Consider the following 17,330-nt stretch of genomic DNA (forward strand, 5'->3'; position numbering starts at 1 on the left):
ACTGCCAGAACTGGCTGGACCTGAGAGAGAGAGTAAAGGATTGGGCCAATGTCCATGTAGAACTCTGGCATGATTAACAGAAAATGAAGTTTTTAGGAAATGTTGTTGCCAGTTAAACCCCTTTAATATTTTAAAAATACTATCCTGAAATATTTTAATTGCCTTTTGACTTTTGGATCTCTGACTTCTATTTCTTTTGAATGCAATGAAACAAAACCTTAATCACCTACAACAATTTATTTTAACGAGTCACACAAATGATGCCTAGTATTAGGACTGGGGATAAGGAAGGATGAGGTGAGTAAAACCAGCCTTCTAAGTCTTCTCAAAGGTTGGCTTGGGAAAACTCCCTTCCAGTTGTGTAGTTGGGAGCTGAGCAGTTAGAAGTGACAGCAAGAGGGAGCCTGGAGTACACAAGAAAATAGGGTCTATACTGCAAAAGCCGCCTGGCTGCAGGCACTGACAGGCCAAAGGGAGGAAGGCCCCTGGAGTCTCTGGGGTGGGGAGCAGGGAGCAGAAAAGCGGCTGCACTACCTCTGCATCTTGAAACCCACACAGGCCAGAGCCTCAATCTGCGGCACAGGAGATGCTAGCACTTAACTATCAAGGGAATTACTAACCTGTGAAATGTGCACATTCAGGTGATACTTAAATAATGTCAGGCAAAAGCACAGAAGCAACAAAACTGGATTTCCTCTCTATGAGCATCAACAGCTGAGTATTAGCAAGGCACCTTGAGTTTTTACCCTAATTGATAAGCCCAACGTCTATCCCAATTAATAGCTAACTCTGGTTACAATCATCTAGAATGATATTGTTCAATAGAAATATGATACAAACCATGCATGTCATTTAAAATTTTTCTAGTAGGCACATTATAATAATTTTTAAAAAGGCAAAATGAATTTTGATAATATATGTCTTATTTAACCCAATATATCTGAAACATTATCATTTCTACATGAAATCAATATCAAACATAATGGAGGTATTTTTTGTTCTTTTTTTAAGTTCACTGAAATCCAATGTCCATTTTATACTTAAAGCATATCTTCATTCAGACTAGCCACATTTCAAGGCTTAATAGCTGCATGTGCCCAATGGCTAGTGTATTGTATAGATCAGATTTAGAAGAATTATAAGCATGTCAGATTTGAATCTGTATCACAGGTATCTAACATAATGATATCCTTACAAAATAAATAAGCCCATAAAATAATTGCTTTTTCATTAGCACTGGTAAAATTCTCTGCTAAATGATAAAAGAAGAAAACAACCACTGTATATTTACCTTCTTCAGGCTATATCCTGCATGAAATATAATTGGTGGCAGTAAAACATTGAAGAAGATTTCTGGATCAAATGTCATCTGCCAGAAAAGATAAAAGTATAATTACAAAGATGATCCTTTGGGTCACTAAAAATGTGCTTTAAAAATACAGTTATAGTCACCTTTGGTAAGGTTGTATGAGGTATATTAACATGCTATTAAATTAGCACAAATGAAAACTGGAAAAAATGCAAACAGAAATTCATAAATGCAACATAACTATGAAGTAACATTTTCAATGTACAACCTATACTCCATTCTATAGCTAGCAATAATAACAACAATTCAATAAAACCCTTCTAGGCAAAGAAAACTCTTATCATTGATTTTGATTAGTTATCCATTCTTCATATATTAAATATCTTTATTATACATATATATTTATTTGTTTTCTGGTCAAAGAAATTTTCTGGTAATGCTCAAGCATTTTAGCTTCTGACAAGGACTTATTTGAACTTTCCCCAAATAAAACATTTTTTAAAAGTTTGCTCTTAGTTTTTCCTACTTTATCCCATTCCAGAGTTTAAAATATTTTCCAAACTTTATGTAAAAATATATTTGAAAGTGAAAATGGATTTTTCTAGTGTTTGTTTATTGGCTTTTACTTAAGTGTTAACATAAAGTTGGCCAGAAAAAAAAAAAAAACTTATTTGGTGTCAAATACAATGAAATGAAATAAAGAGACTCTTGAATCTAAACCTACTATTTGTTGTGAAATCTGAAGATGAAACTCTTTTAATCTTTAAAGTCTTACTTAGACTTATTTTCTTCTTTCTCTACCCCATTCCCCAAATACACAGTGTCGTTCATTATTTACCACTAAGGCCTTTTACCATTACAATATTCATCAAAATCTTTCACATATAGTTTTCACAATTATAATATCCAATTTCCCCTCCCTTTTTTTGCCTTAATTCTAACTCATCTCTAGAGTTGGATCTCAGAAGCTACTCTTCTCTGAAGTCCACTTTGATTTCCCTAGTTTCTTAGGTGTTTTTTTCCTTTACTTAAAAAAAAAATTTTAACGTTTATTTATTATTGAGAGACAGAGAGAGACAGAGCATGAGCATGGGAGGGGTGGAGAGAGGGAAAGACACAGAATATGAAGCAGGCTCCAGGTTCTGAGCTGTCAGCACAGGGTCCGAGGCAGGACTGGAGCTCACAAACTGCGAGATCATGATCTGAGCCCAAGTCGGACGCTTGACCTTAACCGACTGAGCCACCCAGGTGCCTCTCTTCTGTGTTCTTTTAGCACTTTGGATCCTCCTCCTTTTCCATAATAGCCCCTCAATTCTACTCATGTAACATTTGGGAAGGGGTAGGTGGGACTCAGCCGGGTCTCAGAAACTTAATTCATCCATTGATGTTATAACATCTTGTATCAATGAACATTCAGGTAGATCAACTATGGGCCATTCATAGCTCTCTGTGCCTCAGTTTCTTCATCTTTAGAATGAAGATAATAGGAAGCGTGGGTGGCTCAGTCGGTTAAGCATCCGACTCTTGGTTTCAGCTCAGGTCATGATCTCACAGTCATGGATGGAGCCCTGCATCAGTCTCTGTGCTGAGCTTGGAGCCTGCTTGGGATTCTCTGGCTCCCTCTCTCTTTGCCCCTACCAGGCTTTCTCACTTTCAAAATAAACAAATAAACATTTATAATAAAAAAAAATATAATGAAGATAATAAGATGATACCTAATTCTAAGGTGGTTATAAAAATTAAATCAATTAAAATTTGTAAAGCCTTTGCAGCATTACCTAACATCTAGTAAGCACTTGTAAGTACTTATCCATAAAGAAAATAAAATATATGAATAAATATTTTCCGGTTATACTATTTGAAGAAACTGCTCTGCTGTTAGGAACTCTTGAAGGTTACAGCTGTGTAAAATCTGGCCAAAGAAATTATGAATCCTTCTAAGTTTGCTCTTTTTTCAAATATTATCTGATACACCATTATTGATCTATTTTTATGAGGCCTCTTTGAAAGTATATCAATTGCATATTTGAAAGTTTTTAGCAAAGAGATGTATTTCTGAGTGCTGGGGGAAGGAAGCAATGCAGCTGTGATCATCTGGAAGAAAAAAACACAGTGGCACAAACATTTTGGACAGCAAATCCCTTGCCTCAGCAGTTTTTCTGCAAAAATCAGGTTAATCACTCAACCAGAACATTTCAATAATCAGAATGCCCCATTCCCTGCATGCAGGTTAACTAATGTACTATTGAATTATATTTTCTGGAGCAGCCAGATGAAACTGGCAGGCTGAGAATGGCATGCAGCATACGAGGATTTATTTGTATATACAAAACAGATTTGTGTTCCTTTCAGACTTGCTATAAGCTTAGGAACTGCTAAATCAGAGTTCTGGGAGTAACTCCAAACCCAGACAATTTCTCAGAAATGGCTAGATCTGCTGCTGCACCAATCTCCAGATGGCGATTCCACATTTCATTTTCCTCAGATTTTGTGTTCAAATCATGGCCTTAGAGGTGAGACTGTTTCTAAGGCCCAAACAATTAAAATTTTTCAATATATAGTGAGGGGGAAAACATCTAAGACAAGTGAGTGGGAAAAACAGAAAGCTAAAAATATTTCAGCTAAAGACATTAGTCTTTTACGATATAAAGCATAAAGGCCAGCCCATCCAACAGAACTTCCTGTGATAATGGAAATAGACTACAATTATACTGTCCAATATGGTAGCCACTACCCACATGAGCTATTAAGCAACTGAATTTCAGGCTAGCGCAACTGAGGGACTGAATTTTTTATTTTCACATCTCCTGAGTAGTAGCTGGCAAAGGCAATTATCCTCATTTTCCAGAGACAGGAGAAGAAATGAATGGCATACTCAGTGTTAATCAGTGTGACAGGGATATCACTAAGAATTGGGCATATATGCATGGGCAAACTAAATGTGTAGTTTTTGAGGGAACATCAGGCTAACAATTACTTAGGGCAAGATTTAGGAATGTTTAAGAAGAGTTGGGACTCAGATATGATTTTACTATTTTGGTAATTCCCGATTCCTTTGGAACAGTGGAAGTGGTTAACACAATAATGTGTTCAATCATTTTCAATGATTTTTTTTCATTAAAATTTTAACAAGTCTCTGCTACAAAGTACTTAAAGATATACTGATAGATATACTGAACCCATGAAGGCTATAGTCAAAGGAAGGAAAGATGATATTCAAGCACAGTAAAAGGAACGGGGCTAGGCTGTAATTCAGAGTTCTCTAGGACAGAAACACCAAAACACCATTCTGGGCTGGCTGACCCTGCAGGGAGGCTTGATGTTCAAGCAGCATATCAAGCAGCATATAAGCATATAAGCTTTAAAGGATGGATAGGAGTCTATCCATGGGGCACCACCATGTAGAACATGCTCCTTTGTTTACCCTGGGTGCAGTGGGCCAGGGTTCACCAAGCCACAGAGCAAATTGGTAGCTTCCTGGAGTTTCGGTTATACTCAATAGCAAGTGATTTGAAACATTTTAAGTATTAAAATAAATGAAGATTTATTAAAAATCTCAAAAAAAATCTGTATGCACTTTTCCTATAAATAGGAGACTTCAAAGAAAACTTGGCTCACTCAGGGCAGGCAGCTTTGGGGCATACCTAGAGACACCTCAAGTGTGTCCATTTCCTTTCCTCTGCTCTAAGTTATGCTTTAGATAGAAGGCACCAGACACACTTGGGAAATAACAATAGATAATGCAGGGCTCCTGAGGGATGGAGAAGGAGGTTAATGCAGGTGCTGTGTTGATGGGTTGCAGGGGTGCCATGACATATCAATCCCTTCATCTTTGGGCTAAGGGATGGTCACAGGTCCAAGTCTAATCCTTTCAGCCCTGAGTAGTCTCATCAGGACCCTAATTTTCCTACAGTTTACCCCCATTGACCCGATACAATCATTTTCTGTGTCATGATGGGGATAATGCTGGCATGCACTTCTTTAAGCAAAGGTTATCTCTGTAGTTATAGATATGAAGCCAGGATAAAGATAATCACCTCCTCACTAAGTATACAGAAAATCCTTCTTCCAACTTCCACCTTTCCTTTCTGCCACCACTTTCTCTCTTTGACCACGTAGAGCTGGATTTAAACTACATTCATTCAACCATGGAGAAAAGTAGAAATGTTTTACACAAGTAAGATTAAACAATAAAATGGCCAGTGGGAGTATAAATTTGTATATCCTCTTAATAGGGTAATTTGGCAATAGATATTCAAAGGTTAAATGTCCGTACCATTTGATTCAGCAATATCTCATCCAAGAATTCATCCTGCAGATATGCCTATACATGTATGGAATGGCCCCAAGGACAGGAGCATTCATTGCAGATGAAAGAATTGGAAAAAAAAAATGTTGGGGATGATTAAACCATGAACTGGTTAAATAAATTATGGTGTAATCCATAAAATTGAATGCTATATAACTTTTTTAAAGGCCGAGGAAACTGTATATGCATTGAAATGGTTACTTTCTATAATTTGTTGTCAAGTCAAAAGAGCAAGGTATAAGAGCATGTCTGGTGTATATAAAAAAATTGCTATGGGCTCACCAAACCCATTTCATGTTTGTCCTGGTCAGACACCTGACTTCATTTCCTTGTAGTCAGGTGGGGCCATATGACAGAGATCTAGCCAAATAAATATGGACAAAAGTAATATAAATTATTTCCAAGCCTGGTCCCTAAAAACCCCCTAGATCTTCCATGCTCTATTCCTTTCTTTGTTAGTTCATCATAGAGAGCATTTGGCAGAGGTCCCAAATCCCTAGGGACTGGCAGAGCCACTAGATTAAAGGAAGTTGGGATGATTAATTGCTACTGGAGAAGACTAGTACTCCCTTTACTGGCCCAAAGGCCACACTGGATTGGGACATGAGCAAGAAGTAAACCATTATTGCCTTAAATCATGGAGATTTGGGGGTAGCTGGTTAAAGCATTTTGCTTATTCAAGGGGATGCAAAAAAGGGGATGCAGAATATTTACATACATATATATGCATACACACACATAAACTATTGGTTGTCTCCAGTGAGACTAGGAAAGAGAAGCTGCCTTAGAGGTCACCCAATCTCAGGGTCTGCAATCTCTGCCAATCCCGGGGCTGCGTGGAGGGGGCAGGTTGATGGGAAATGGGGACAACTGCTCTGGCATCTGTCCTGGATCTGCCCTCTCGTTTCTGCCTGAGCAGTTTGGGTTTTTTACACACTGTGAAGCAGCGTCAGATTTTCTTTGAATGTAGCGTTCCGCTACTAAAAAATGTTTGAAGCCCTGACCTAATACTGTCCCCCAGAAAGTTCAAGAAACATGTGGAAGGTCAATGGGCCAGTGAGAGGCAGCAGTGAGCTTAAAAATCCTAAACCACAGTTGTTTCTCTTTTATGACATTCATATTGTTAATTTTGCTTCAAATGTCTTAAATGATGTCTTAGAATTAAAATCTCTCCCTCCACCCCTCCCTGGAGGTAACTAATACCCTGAAGTTAGAAAGTGTTTTTCTTTCCATGAGTATGTTCATATACTTAACATATATGTGTCTGTAAGCAATAATTAATATTATTTTTACTATAGAATATTATATGTAATCAGTGTATTTTAAAGTTTTACAGGGGCGCCTGGGTGGCTCAGTCGGTTAAGCGTCCGACATCAACTCAGGTCACAATCTCGCAGTCCGTGAGTTCGAGCCCTCCGTCAGGCTCTGGGCTGATGGCTCAGAGCCTGGAGCCTGCTTCGGATTCTGTGTCTCCCTCTCTCTCTGCCCCTTCCCATTCATGCTCTGTCTCTGTCTCAAAAATAAATAAACGTTAAAAAAATTTTTTTTTTAATTTTACAGAAACAATATACATATAACTAACATATTGCATTTGGTATATTTTAAAATTTTATAGAAATTTAACCATAAATATTCTTTTGTATTCTTTTTACATTCAATATTATTTTTAAAGATTTATCTATATTATTAATACATGTGGATTTTGTCCAGTCACTTAAACTGCTGTATGGTGTTCTATTGAATAAATATATCACCATTGTTTTTCCCTTCTCTAACAAGAGAGTTAGGGCAATTAAATTGTTTCTTATTTTTTGCTATTACTAAAAATAATGCAGTGAATATTCTTGTACTTAAGTGCACACATGTGAAAGATTCTCTACAAGTGGAAAATACCTACAAATGGACTGGATGATAAAGTGTATAAATCTTCAACTTTTAACACGTATTGGCAAATACTTTAAAGTGGTTACACCAATTTACATTCCCACATAAGAGTATAAAAGTTTTTTCCCGCATTCTAGTAAACACTTAGTATTGACAAATTTCTAATTTTTGCTATTTGGATAAGTATGAGCTGTTATCACATTATCGTTTACGTTGCATTTCCCTTTACTAATGAAATGAGCATAATTTTCTTGTTTATTGACCTTCTGTGATACCTCTTTAGTGAATTGTTGATCATATCTTTTACCCAGTAGGATTTTTTCTTGCTGATTAGTTCATCATACAATTTGTTACTATTTTGTTTTGGTTACTTATATTTCAAATATATTCTTCTGTTATCTCCTTAAACTTTTCACCTTTGTCTTTTAACTGTGTTTATTGGGGTCTTTTTCAAGCAGAAATTTTTTATTTTAATGTAGCAAAATTTACTCCATTTTTACCTGTGATTTCTGCTTTTGGTAACTTATTTTTTAAAAAAATCTTTCCTAATGTCATATATTTTCTCCTAAAGTTTAATAATTGGCTGTTAATAATTAAGTCTTTAATGCATCCCAAGTTTATTTATTATATGATGTGAAATAGGAATCCACTTTTATTTTCTTCTATATGGATAACTAATCATCTCAGGACTATGCATAGGTGTTTGGTAGTTCATCCTTTTCTCACTGATTTTGGTTGGCTTTCTGTCCAGTGCTTTTCAAAGATCCATAAGACATTCATTCTAATAAATACTTGATATCTATTATTCAGTAGCTTATTTAATAGTTGAAATATAAGAACAGCTTTATACACATAGGTATTCACTGAAGCATTATTTACAGTAGTGAAAATTTAGAAGCAATTCAAAAATCAAGCACATTTACTTCCATTACCCTGAATTTTTAAAAGCCTGAGGAAAGTGTTAGGTTATGATAATAAATAAAGCAAGTTAACAAAGTTTTAGAAACCATCTGACTTAAACCACATAGGAAAAAATGTATGTAAAAATACTGGATAGAAAACTATTTAGCAAAATTTACAGTGGCTGCATAATGTTGTAGGATTATTTGGATTTTCCTTAAGGGAAAAAAAAAACACCTTTACAGTCTTAACCAAATGAACATCTTATAAAGTTATCATTTAGAATTATGAACATTTGAAATAGACCTGAACCTTTAAAAATATTAAGGGATAATAAAAGGTGATAAATAATATATAAAAGAAAATTAAGAATTGACCCAGATTTGTTAGGATTTTCAGGGGGATAAAATATCTCAAAGGGCCTAATATAGAATCAGGCAAATGAGCAATAAGTGCTCATTAAATAGTTAACCCATATGATGTCCAAATTTATTGAGTTATTTTCATTCTTTTCAAAACTTACTGGAAGGATAAGAATAGTTCCCTCCCATAGAACACCTAATATGAATGTTTAAAAATGGTGGACCACTGAAATATAAGCATTCTGCAATGCAATTTGTAGAAACAGAACTAAATTACAGAGAAATGGCAAAAGGAGAACTTTTAATAGAAGAGAATTTTAATAATCATAAATTATAATTGACAAATTATGAGACTATTATACCACAAAACTACATTCACTTTTGAAGTAAGTAAAATTCCAAAAGTTAGAAATACACTATGAACATTACACATGCAAAAATGACAGATATAAACACTGGTATTTCTCTTTTTTTAAAATGTTATTTATTTATTCATTCATTCATTCATTCATTCATTCATTCAGTGCATGAGCAGGGGAGGGGCAGAGAGGGTGAGAGACAGAGAATCCCAGGCAGGCTCCATGCTACCAGAGTTGGGCCTGACGCAGGGCTCGATGTGAGACTCAAACTCAATAAACTGTGAGATCATGACCTGAGCTGAAATCAAGCATGGGATGCTTAACCAACTGAGCCACTCAGGTGCTTTGATGCTGGCATTTCATTGGAAGTAGGTAATGTCTACAACTCCAGGCAAAATTAGGTGGAAAATTGGGAACAAAACATTTTTATAATTCTAAATATTTAAGTTAGCAGCAGGGAGTTTTGCAAAGAACATTGAACTCTGAGTCCTAAAAACAGTTCTGCAACAGATCAATCTTGATCAAGTCACATAAGCTTTCAGAACCTCAGTTTCCTACTATGAAGCATGGGGGCAATACCTGTCCACTTCATGGAATAACATTGAGATTGAAATAACAATAAGAAAAGCAAATCAACTCCTTGGAAGAGGTAATGCATGGTCATTATAATTTAGGCAGGGCTAAAGTTCAGAGTCTGCTTTCCTCATAGACTGGTTCATTATCACTTATTAGTCCTAATAATTAATAATAAAAATAACAACTCACATTTCCATAATGCCATTACAGGTTGAGAAAGTGCCTTCATACATAGTATCTCATTTTTTTTTCTTCACAGCAACCCTTTGAAAGTATGGTAAACACCCCATTTTTTACAGAGGTGAAAACAAGTCTCAGAGAGTTAGTTAAGTAACTTATCCAAAGTCATATACCTTGTAAGTAGCAAGACTGACTCAAATCCTACTTTCTAATAATGAGTCCATTGTTCTACTTATAACAATGCTGACAACAAAACTAATAGTTATTATACTTTGAATACTTACTATGAGCCAAACATTATTCTTTTTTTTAATTGACGTATAGTAGATGCAATATTACATTAGTTTCAGGTGTACAACATAGTGACTGGACAACTCTAGACACTATGCTGTGCTCACTACCAGTGTAGCTACCATCTGTCACCATACAACACTACAACAATTTCATTGACTATATTCCCTATGTACCTTTCATCCCAATGACTTACTCATTCCATAACTGGAAGCCTATACCTCCCACTCCCTTTCACCAATTTTTCCCAGTTCCCCACTAACCTCCCCTCTGGCAACCATCAATTTTTCACTATATTTATGGATCTGTTTCTACATGTTTATTTGTTCATGAGCTTTGTTTTTTATATTTCACATAAAAGTGGAATATGGTATTTGTTTTTTTCTGTCTAACTTATTTCACTGAGCATATACCCTCTAGATCCATTTATGTTGTCATGAATAGCAAGATCTCACTCTTTTTATGGCTGAGTAGTATTCCATCCTATCTCTATAGATACCACATCACATCTTCATCCATTCATCTATCAACGAACACTTAGATTGCTTCCATATCTTAGCTATTATAAATAATGCTGCAATGAATATACGGATGCATATATCTTTGTGAATTAGTGTTTTTGTTTTATTTGGGTAAATATCCACCAATATAATTGCTGGATCATATGGTATTTCTGTTTTTAATTTTTTGAGGAACCTCCATACTATTTTCCACAGCAGTTGTACCAATTTACATTCCCACCAACAGTGTATGAGGGTTGCTTTTTCTCCACATCCTTGCCAACACTTGCTATTTCTTGTCTTTTTGATCCTGGCAACCATAAGGTGATTATCTCCTGGTGGTTTTGGTCTGCATTTCCCTGATGATTAGTGATATTGAGCATGTTTTCATGTGTCTGTTAGTCATTCATATGTCTTCTTTGGAAAAATTGTCTATTCAAGTCTACTGCCCATTTGTTCATTAGGTTATTGGGTTTTTGGTTTTGAGTTGTATAAGTTCTTTACATATTTTGGATATTAACCACTTATCACATATATCATTTTCAAATACCGTCTTCCACCCAGTAGATTGCTTTTAAATTTTGTTGACTGTTTTCTTCAAAGTGCGAAAGCTTTTTATTTTGGTGTAGGTCCTAATAGTTGATCTTTGCTTTAATTTCCCTTACCTGAAGAGACATATCTAGAAAAATGTTGCTAAGGATAATGTCAAAGGAATTACTGTCTATATTTTCTTCTAGTAGTTTTATGGTTTCAGGTCTCACACTTAGGTCTTTAATCCATTTAAAAAATTTTGTATATAGTGTAAGAAAATGGTCCAGTTTCAGTCTTTTGCAGGTAGCTGGCCAATTTCCCCAGCACCATTTGCTGAAGAGACTGTCTTCCTCATTGCCTATTCCTGCCTACTTTGTCATGGATTAATTGACCATTTAACTGTGGATTTATTTCTGGGTTCTCTATTCTGTTCTATTGATCTATGTGTCTATTTTTGTGCCAGAACCACACTGTTTTAATTATTATAGCTTTGTAGTATATCCTGAAATCTGAAATTATGATACCTACAGCTTAGTTCTTCCCTCTCAAGACTGCTTTGACTATTCAGGATCTTTTGTGGTTCCATAAAAATTACAGAATTATTTGTTACAATTTTGTGAAAAATGCTGTTGGTATTTTGGTAGCAATTTCATTGAATCTGTAGATTGTTTTGGGTAGCATGGGCATTTTAACAGTATTACTTCTGCCAATCCATGAGCATAGTATGTCTTTCCATTTGTTTGTGTCATCTTCAATTTTTTTCATCAATGTTCTATAGTTTTCAGAGTACAGGTCTTTTACCTCCTTGGTTAAGTTTATTCCTAGATAATTTATTCTTCTTGGTGCAAATGTAAATTTTTTTCTTAATTTCTCTTTATGCTACATTTTTTGTGTATAGAAGTGCAGAATATTTCTGTATATTAATTTTGTATCCTGCAACTTTACTGAATTCATTTATTACTTCTAATGGATTTTTGGTGGAATCTTTAGGGTTTTCTATGTACAGTATCTTGTCATCTACAAACAGTGAGAGTTTTACTTCTTCCTTATATATTTGGATGCCTTTTATTTCTTTTTCTTATCTGATTGTTGTGGCTAGGATTTCCAGCACTATTTTGAATAAGATTGGCAAGTGTGGACATCCTGGTCTTTTTCCTGATCTTCGAGGAAAAGTTCCACATTTTTGATTATTGAGTATGATGTGACTTTGTCATATATGACCTTTATTATGTTGAGATATGTTTCCTCTAATCCTAACCTTGTTAAAAGTTTTTTAATCATTAATTGATATTGTACTTTGTCAAATGTTTTTTTGGCATCTATTGAAATGATCATATTAATTTTTATCCTTCATTTTGTTAATGTGGTGTATTACACCACATTATTTGTAGATTTATTTGAAAATATTAAGCCATCCATGCATCCCCAGAATAAATCCCACTTGATCATTATGAATAATCCTTTTAATGTATTGTTGAATTCATTTTGCTAATATTTTGTTGAGGATTTTACATATATGTTCATTAGGGATATTGGCCTGTAGTTTTCTTTTTTCTGTAGTATCTTTAGCCAGGCACTATTCTAAGTGCTTTACATGTATTTTCTTGTTTGCAACTCACAATGACCCTATAGAGTCGTTAGGATTGTCCCATTTTATAAATAGGTAAGTTGAAGCATAGGGACATTAGTTATCTCACCCAACGTCACACACTGGTAAGTGGTATTTAAACCAAGTAACATGGCTCTAGAAGCTACTCTCTTAACTACAATATTCCATTTACCATCCTCCTAGGTTCAGGTTACCCACTCCACTGTTGGATAATGTCCTCATTAGCTGCAAATACATAAAGCCTACCTAGGTTTTCCAGATTATTGCCATAGCACCTAGTCACAGATGATCAGAAAGTCTCATATGTTTCTGCATAAGATTCTTTAAAAAAATTTTTTTTAATCTTTATTTATTTTTGAGAGAGAGAAGGAGACACAGGATCCAAAGCAGGCTCCAGGCTCTGAGCTGTCAGCACAGAGCCTGACGCAGGGCTCGAACCCACGATCAGTAAATTCATGACCTGAGCCGAAGTAGGATGCTCAAGAGACTGAGCCACCCACCAAGGCGCCCCTGTTTCTGCATAAGATTCTTAAACTTACCTCTGTTACCTCTCTCTTTACTAAGGTAACCATTCATTCTGGTTTGACCAGAACACTTCCAGGTAATGCCTGTTGTCCTGGCCTAATTACTCATTGTGCCCCCACTTCACTCTCAAAAGTTTCAGTTTGAAAGACAAATTATGGTTTCCTACTCCTGATCCCAGATGCCCAGATTCCTAGCCTTTCACAAACTACACATAACTTGGATTGCCTGCTGGTCCCTTCTGGGCCTGTTCTTCATTGTGTTGGTTGCCTATCTCCCCAACTAGCTGTGACACTGACATGACGGTGGAACTCCATTCTAAGACTGACTTGATAACAGCAGGGGGAGGAAAAATAATAGGTGGGTGTGAGAAGGGCCTGGTATTCCATCTCAAGTATTCATTCCTTAGTACCCAGGTGAGAATTACAAAAGAAAAGATATCCAACACAACTGAAAATTTAAACATCAAGATTTATTCCTCCCACCCCTGGAGGAATTCCTCCCACCCCTGGCCCCTAATCTTGGCCAATCTTTATTTATAGGCAAAAGAAATTATGCTTTTTAATCCTCTGAATACATAGGAGCATTGCAGTCTCACAGAGTTTTCATTTTTGCCCTATAATTTTTCTCAGTGTGAATAATCTTTTTAGGCCTTTGCTTTAAAGTGTGTTTACAGCTTCCCTATCACAAGACCTCACCAGGGAACAACTGGCCTGGGGAAGCTAGACAGGGAAGGGCTGAGTCAGCAAGGACCAGTTGTAGTAGGCATGCTTGAGAAGGTATGGGGAGAGGTGGAGGCGCTGAAATCAGCAGAAAGTAGATGCGAAACAGCTTGATTTAAAATTAAAATAATGTGTTTCTCAAATGGTGCATTCATCTTAAAAATGGTGTATTAAAAAACAACATTAAACTTCCTCCATCATGCCCACCCAAACTTCATCCCAAGGAGAAAACCCATGCCTGCCCATCAAGGGGAGATGCTAAGAAAGCAGAGTAATATTTACAGCATGCCTAACACTAAATTTTTTTTCATTTTTTGAAAAGCAACCTTATGAAGTGGGTATCACTAATCCCTGTTGGTTTTTTAAGAATTTTTTTTTATTAGAGAGAGAGAGAGAGAACACGAGTAGGGGAGAAAGATGGAGGGAGAGAGAGAGAGAAAGAGAGGAAGAGAATATCCTAAGTAGACTCCAAGCTCAGCATGGAGCCTGATGCAGGAATCGATCCCATGACCCTAGAATCATGACCTGAGCCAAAACCAAGATTCAGGCACTCAAATGACAGAGCCACCCAGGTGCCCCATTAATCCCTGTTTTATAGATTTTATAGATAAACAAAAATATGAGAAGTTAACTTGTCCAAGGTTTCAATGCCGCAAGTGGCAGAGATAAGATTCAGCCTAAGTTTAATAGCAAAACCACAATGGACTGAATATTTGTGTTTCCTCAAAATTCATATGTTGAAATTCAACCCCCAAGTAGTTGGTTTTAAGAGGTACGGACTTCAGGGGGCACATGGGTGGTTCAGTCGGTTGAGCATCCAACTTCAGCTCAGGTCATGATCTCACAGTTTGTGGGTTTGAGTCCCGCATCAGGCCTGTGCTGATGGCTCGTAGCCTGGAGCCTGCTTTATATTCTGTGTCTCCCTCTCTGCCCCTCCCCCACTTGTCCCCTGTCTCTCAAAAATAAAAAAGAGAGGAGCCAAGATGGCAGAACAGCATGGAAGTTTTTTGTGTGTCTCGCACCCATGAAATACAGCCAGGCCAACACTAAACCATCCTACACGCCTAGAAAACTGATTGGAGGATTAACACAACAATCTGCACAATCTGAACCACAGAATTCAGCAGGTACATGGTGCGGAGAGGTTAATTTGGGGAGCGAGAAGCCGCGGAGGGTAGGGAGACACTTTTGCAGGTGGAGAGAGGACAGAGACTGGGGAGAGGGAGAGAATATGGGAAAAGTACCCCTCCCTCAAAGCAGCTGGAGAGAAAGAGGAAAATTGGAACCAGCCACAGAGACTAAACTAAGAAAGGAGAAGGTTTAAATTCCATTAAGACTGTAAACAAGGGGAGCACAGGGTCACCCAACTCTGCAGCTCAATACCTGGCAGTGCTCTGGTGGGAAGGGTGAATCCCCAGGAACAGAGTGGGGTCCAGGAGGTTCTCAGGCCACACGGGGAGAAGCGGTTCCACTGCTGGAAGGACATTTGGTAGAGACTGTTGAAGCCACCTGGTCCCAGCAGACCCCAGAAAATGGCCACATTCGCTGCTGCTGGAACAAGGTCGTTAAGGGTGAAGCCTGGTGCCAGATGTGTGTTGTGATTTTCCATAATCCCTGAAATGCTGCTGCTACACTATCTCGTGAACTTTTCCTGGGTCGGCTGGCACCTGGCTGCAGTCTCGGGGCACCGGCAGCAGCAGGGTCCAGCAAGCGTTCCTGGGTGCAGCTGACATTTGGCCACTGCTTGGTGAGATCCTCCCACAGAGGGGCGGAATGGGTCAGAGCCGCAGTACTTCAGAAGTAAGGGGCCAGGGAAAAGAGATGCATCTGAGACAAAACTCAGGAGAGAGGTACTGCCTGGGGTATGGAGAGCGAAAAAGCAGGGAGTGGACGAAAAGCTGAAGACAGAGGACGGGTGCGCGAATGCTGATCCAGGAGATCAGACTGGGTAGCCGGGTGACACCATTTTCACCGCTCCCACGCATGCGCATATGCACCTACCATGCACTGCAGCAATCCACCCCAATAGGCTAGCAGCGCCATCTAGTGGAGAGCGGAGCCGTTACACTGAGCCCTGCCCAACAGGGCCAACTTCCACTTCAAAACACAAGTCACCACCTACTTAGTTTATGGACTATAAAGCACCAGATAGACTGACTTCTAGGGGAAAACGAAGTAATTTCAGTCCTACTTCAATCTGTTAGCAGGTCAGTCTATTCAATTTTCTTTCTTTTCTTTTCTCTTTTACCTTTCTTTTCTTTTTCTTGAATACAGAAAGAGAAATAATTCATTTTATCTTTATTTAAAATGATAATTAATTTTTCATATTTATTTCCAATTTTTATTAAAAATATTTTTAATTTTTATTACTGTATTTTGTACTTCTGTGTAATTTTTTTCAAATTCTATTTTACTTCCACCATTTTAGTTTAGTCTACATCAGTGTATTCACCTTTTCAAATTTTCAAACAATTTCCTTTTTCTTATTCGTCTTTTTTGTTTCTTTTCTTTTTCTTGAATGCAGAAAGAGAAAAACTTCATTTTTACTTTCAATTTCTATTAAAAATAGTTTTCTTTAATATTATTACCATATTTTTTGCTTTTATGTAAACGTATTCAAAATCTATTTTACTACCATCTTTTTATTTTAGTGTACTACAACGTATTCACTTTTTCAAATATTCAAACGATTTCCTTTTTTTTTTCTTTTTTAAATCTTTATTCTTTTTGGTTTCTATTTCTTGAATACATAAAAAGAAAAATTCATATTTATTTTTAACTTTTATTAAAAATAGTTTTCTTTAATTTTTTCCTATTATATTCTTTACTTTTGTGTAAATTTTTTCAAATTCTATTTTACTCCCATCATCTCATGATAGTCTACTTCAGTGTATTCATTTTTTCAAATTCTCAAACAATTTACTTTTTTTTTCCTCCCCCCCCTTTTTTTCCTCTAATCTGTCAAGCCACTTTGAACGCCCAGACCAACACACCTAGGATCTAGCATCATTTATTCTATTTGTGTGTGTGTTTAATTTTTTAATTTTAATAATATTTTCATTTTTATTTTTTTAATTTCAATTTTTCTACTTCATTAATTCTTTTTCTACCTTCAAAATGACAAAATGAAGGAATTTACCCCAAAAGAAAGAGCACAAATAAATTACAGCCAGGGATTTAACCAACACAGATACAAGCAAGATGTCTGAACCAGAATTCAGAATTGCGATAATAAGAATACTAGCTGGGGTCAAAATAGATTAGAATTCTTGTCTG

General features: G+C 36.6%; 1 protein-coding gene across 7 annotated transcripts in view; it reads right to left on the reverse strand.

The window, feature by feature from the left end:
• SLC9A9 (solute carrier family 9 member A9) overlaps positions 1–17,330 on the reverse strand; it is a 687,543-nt gene that overhangs the window by 501,206 nt on the left and 169,007 nt on the right. For all 7 annotated transcript variants that reach the window (XR_007155680.1, XM_047875494.1, XM_047875495.1 and 4 more), the window contains one exon: positions 1,292–1,369. Coding sequence is in view for 6 of the 7 variants with exons in the window: in XM_047875494.1 (XP_047731450.1) it covers positions 1,292–1,369 (78 nt within the window). In the remaining variant the exon portion in view is untranslated. The remainder of the gene's footprint in view (positions 1–1,291; positions 1,370–17,330) is intronic.

The sequence above is a fragment of the Prionailurus viverrinus genome, chromosome C2 (genome assembly GCF_022837055.1).
Source record: "Prionailurus viverrinus isolate Anna chromosome C2, UM_Priviv_1.0, whole genome shotgun sequence".
NCBI lineage: Eukaryota > Metazoa > Chordata > Mammalia > Carnivora > Felidae > Prionailurus > Prionailurus viverrinus.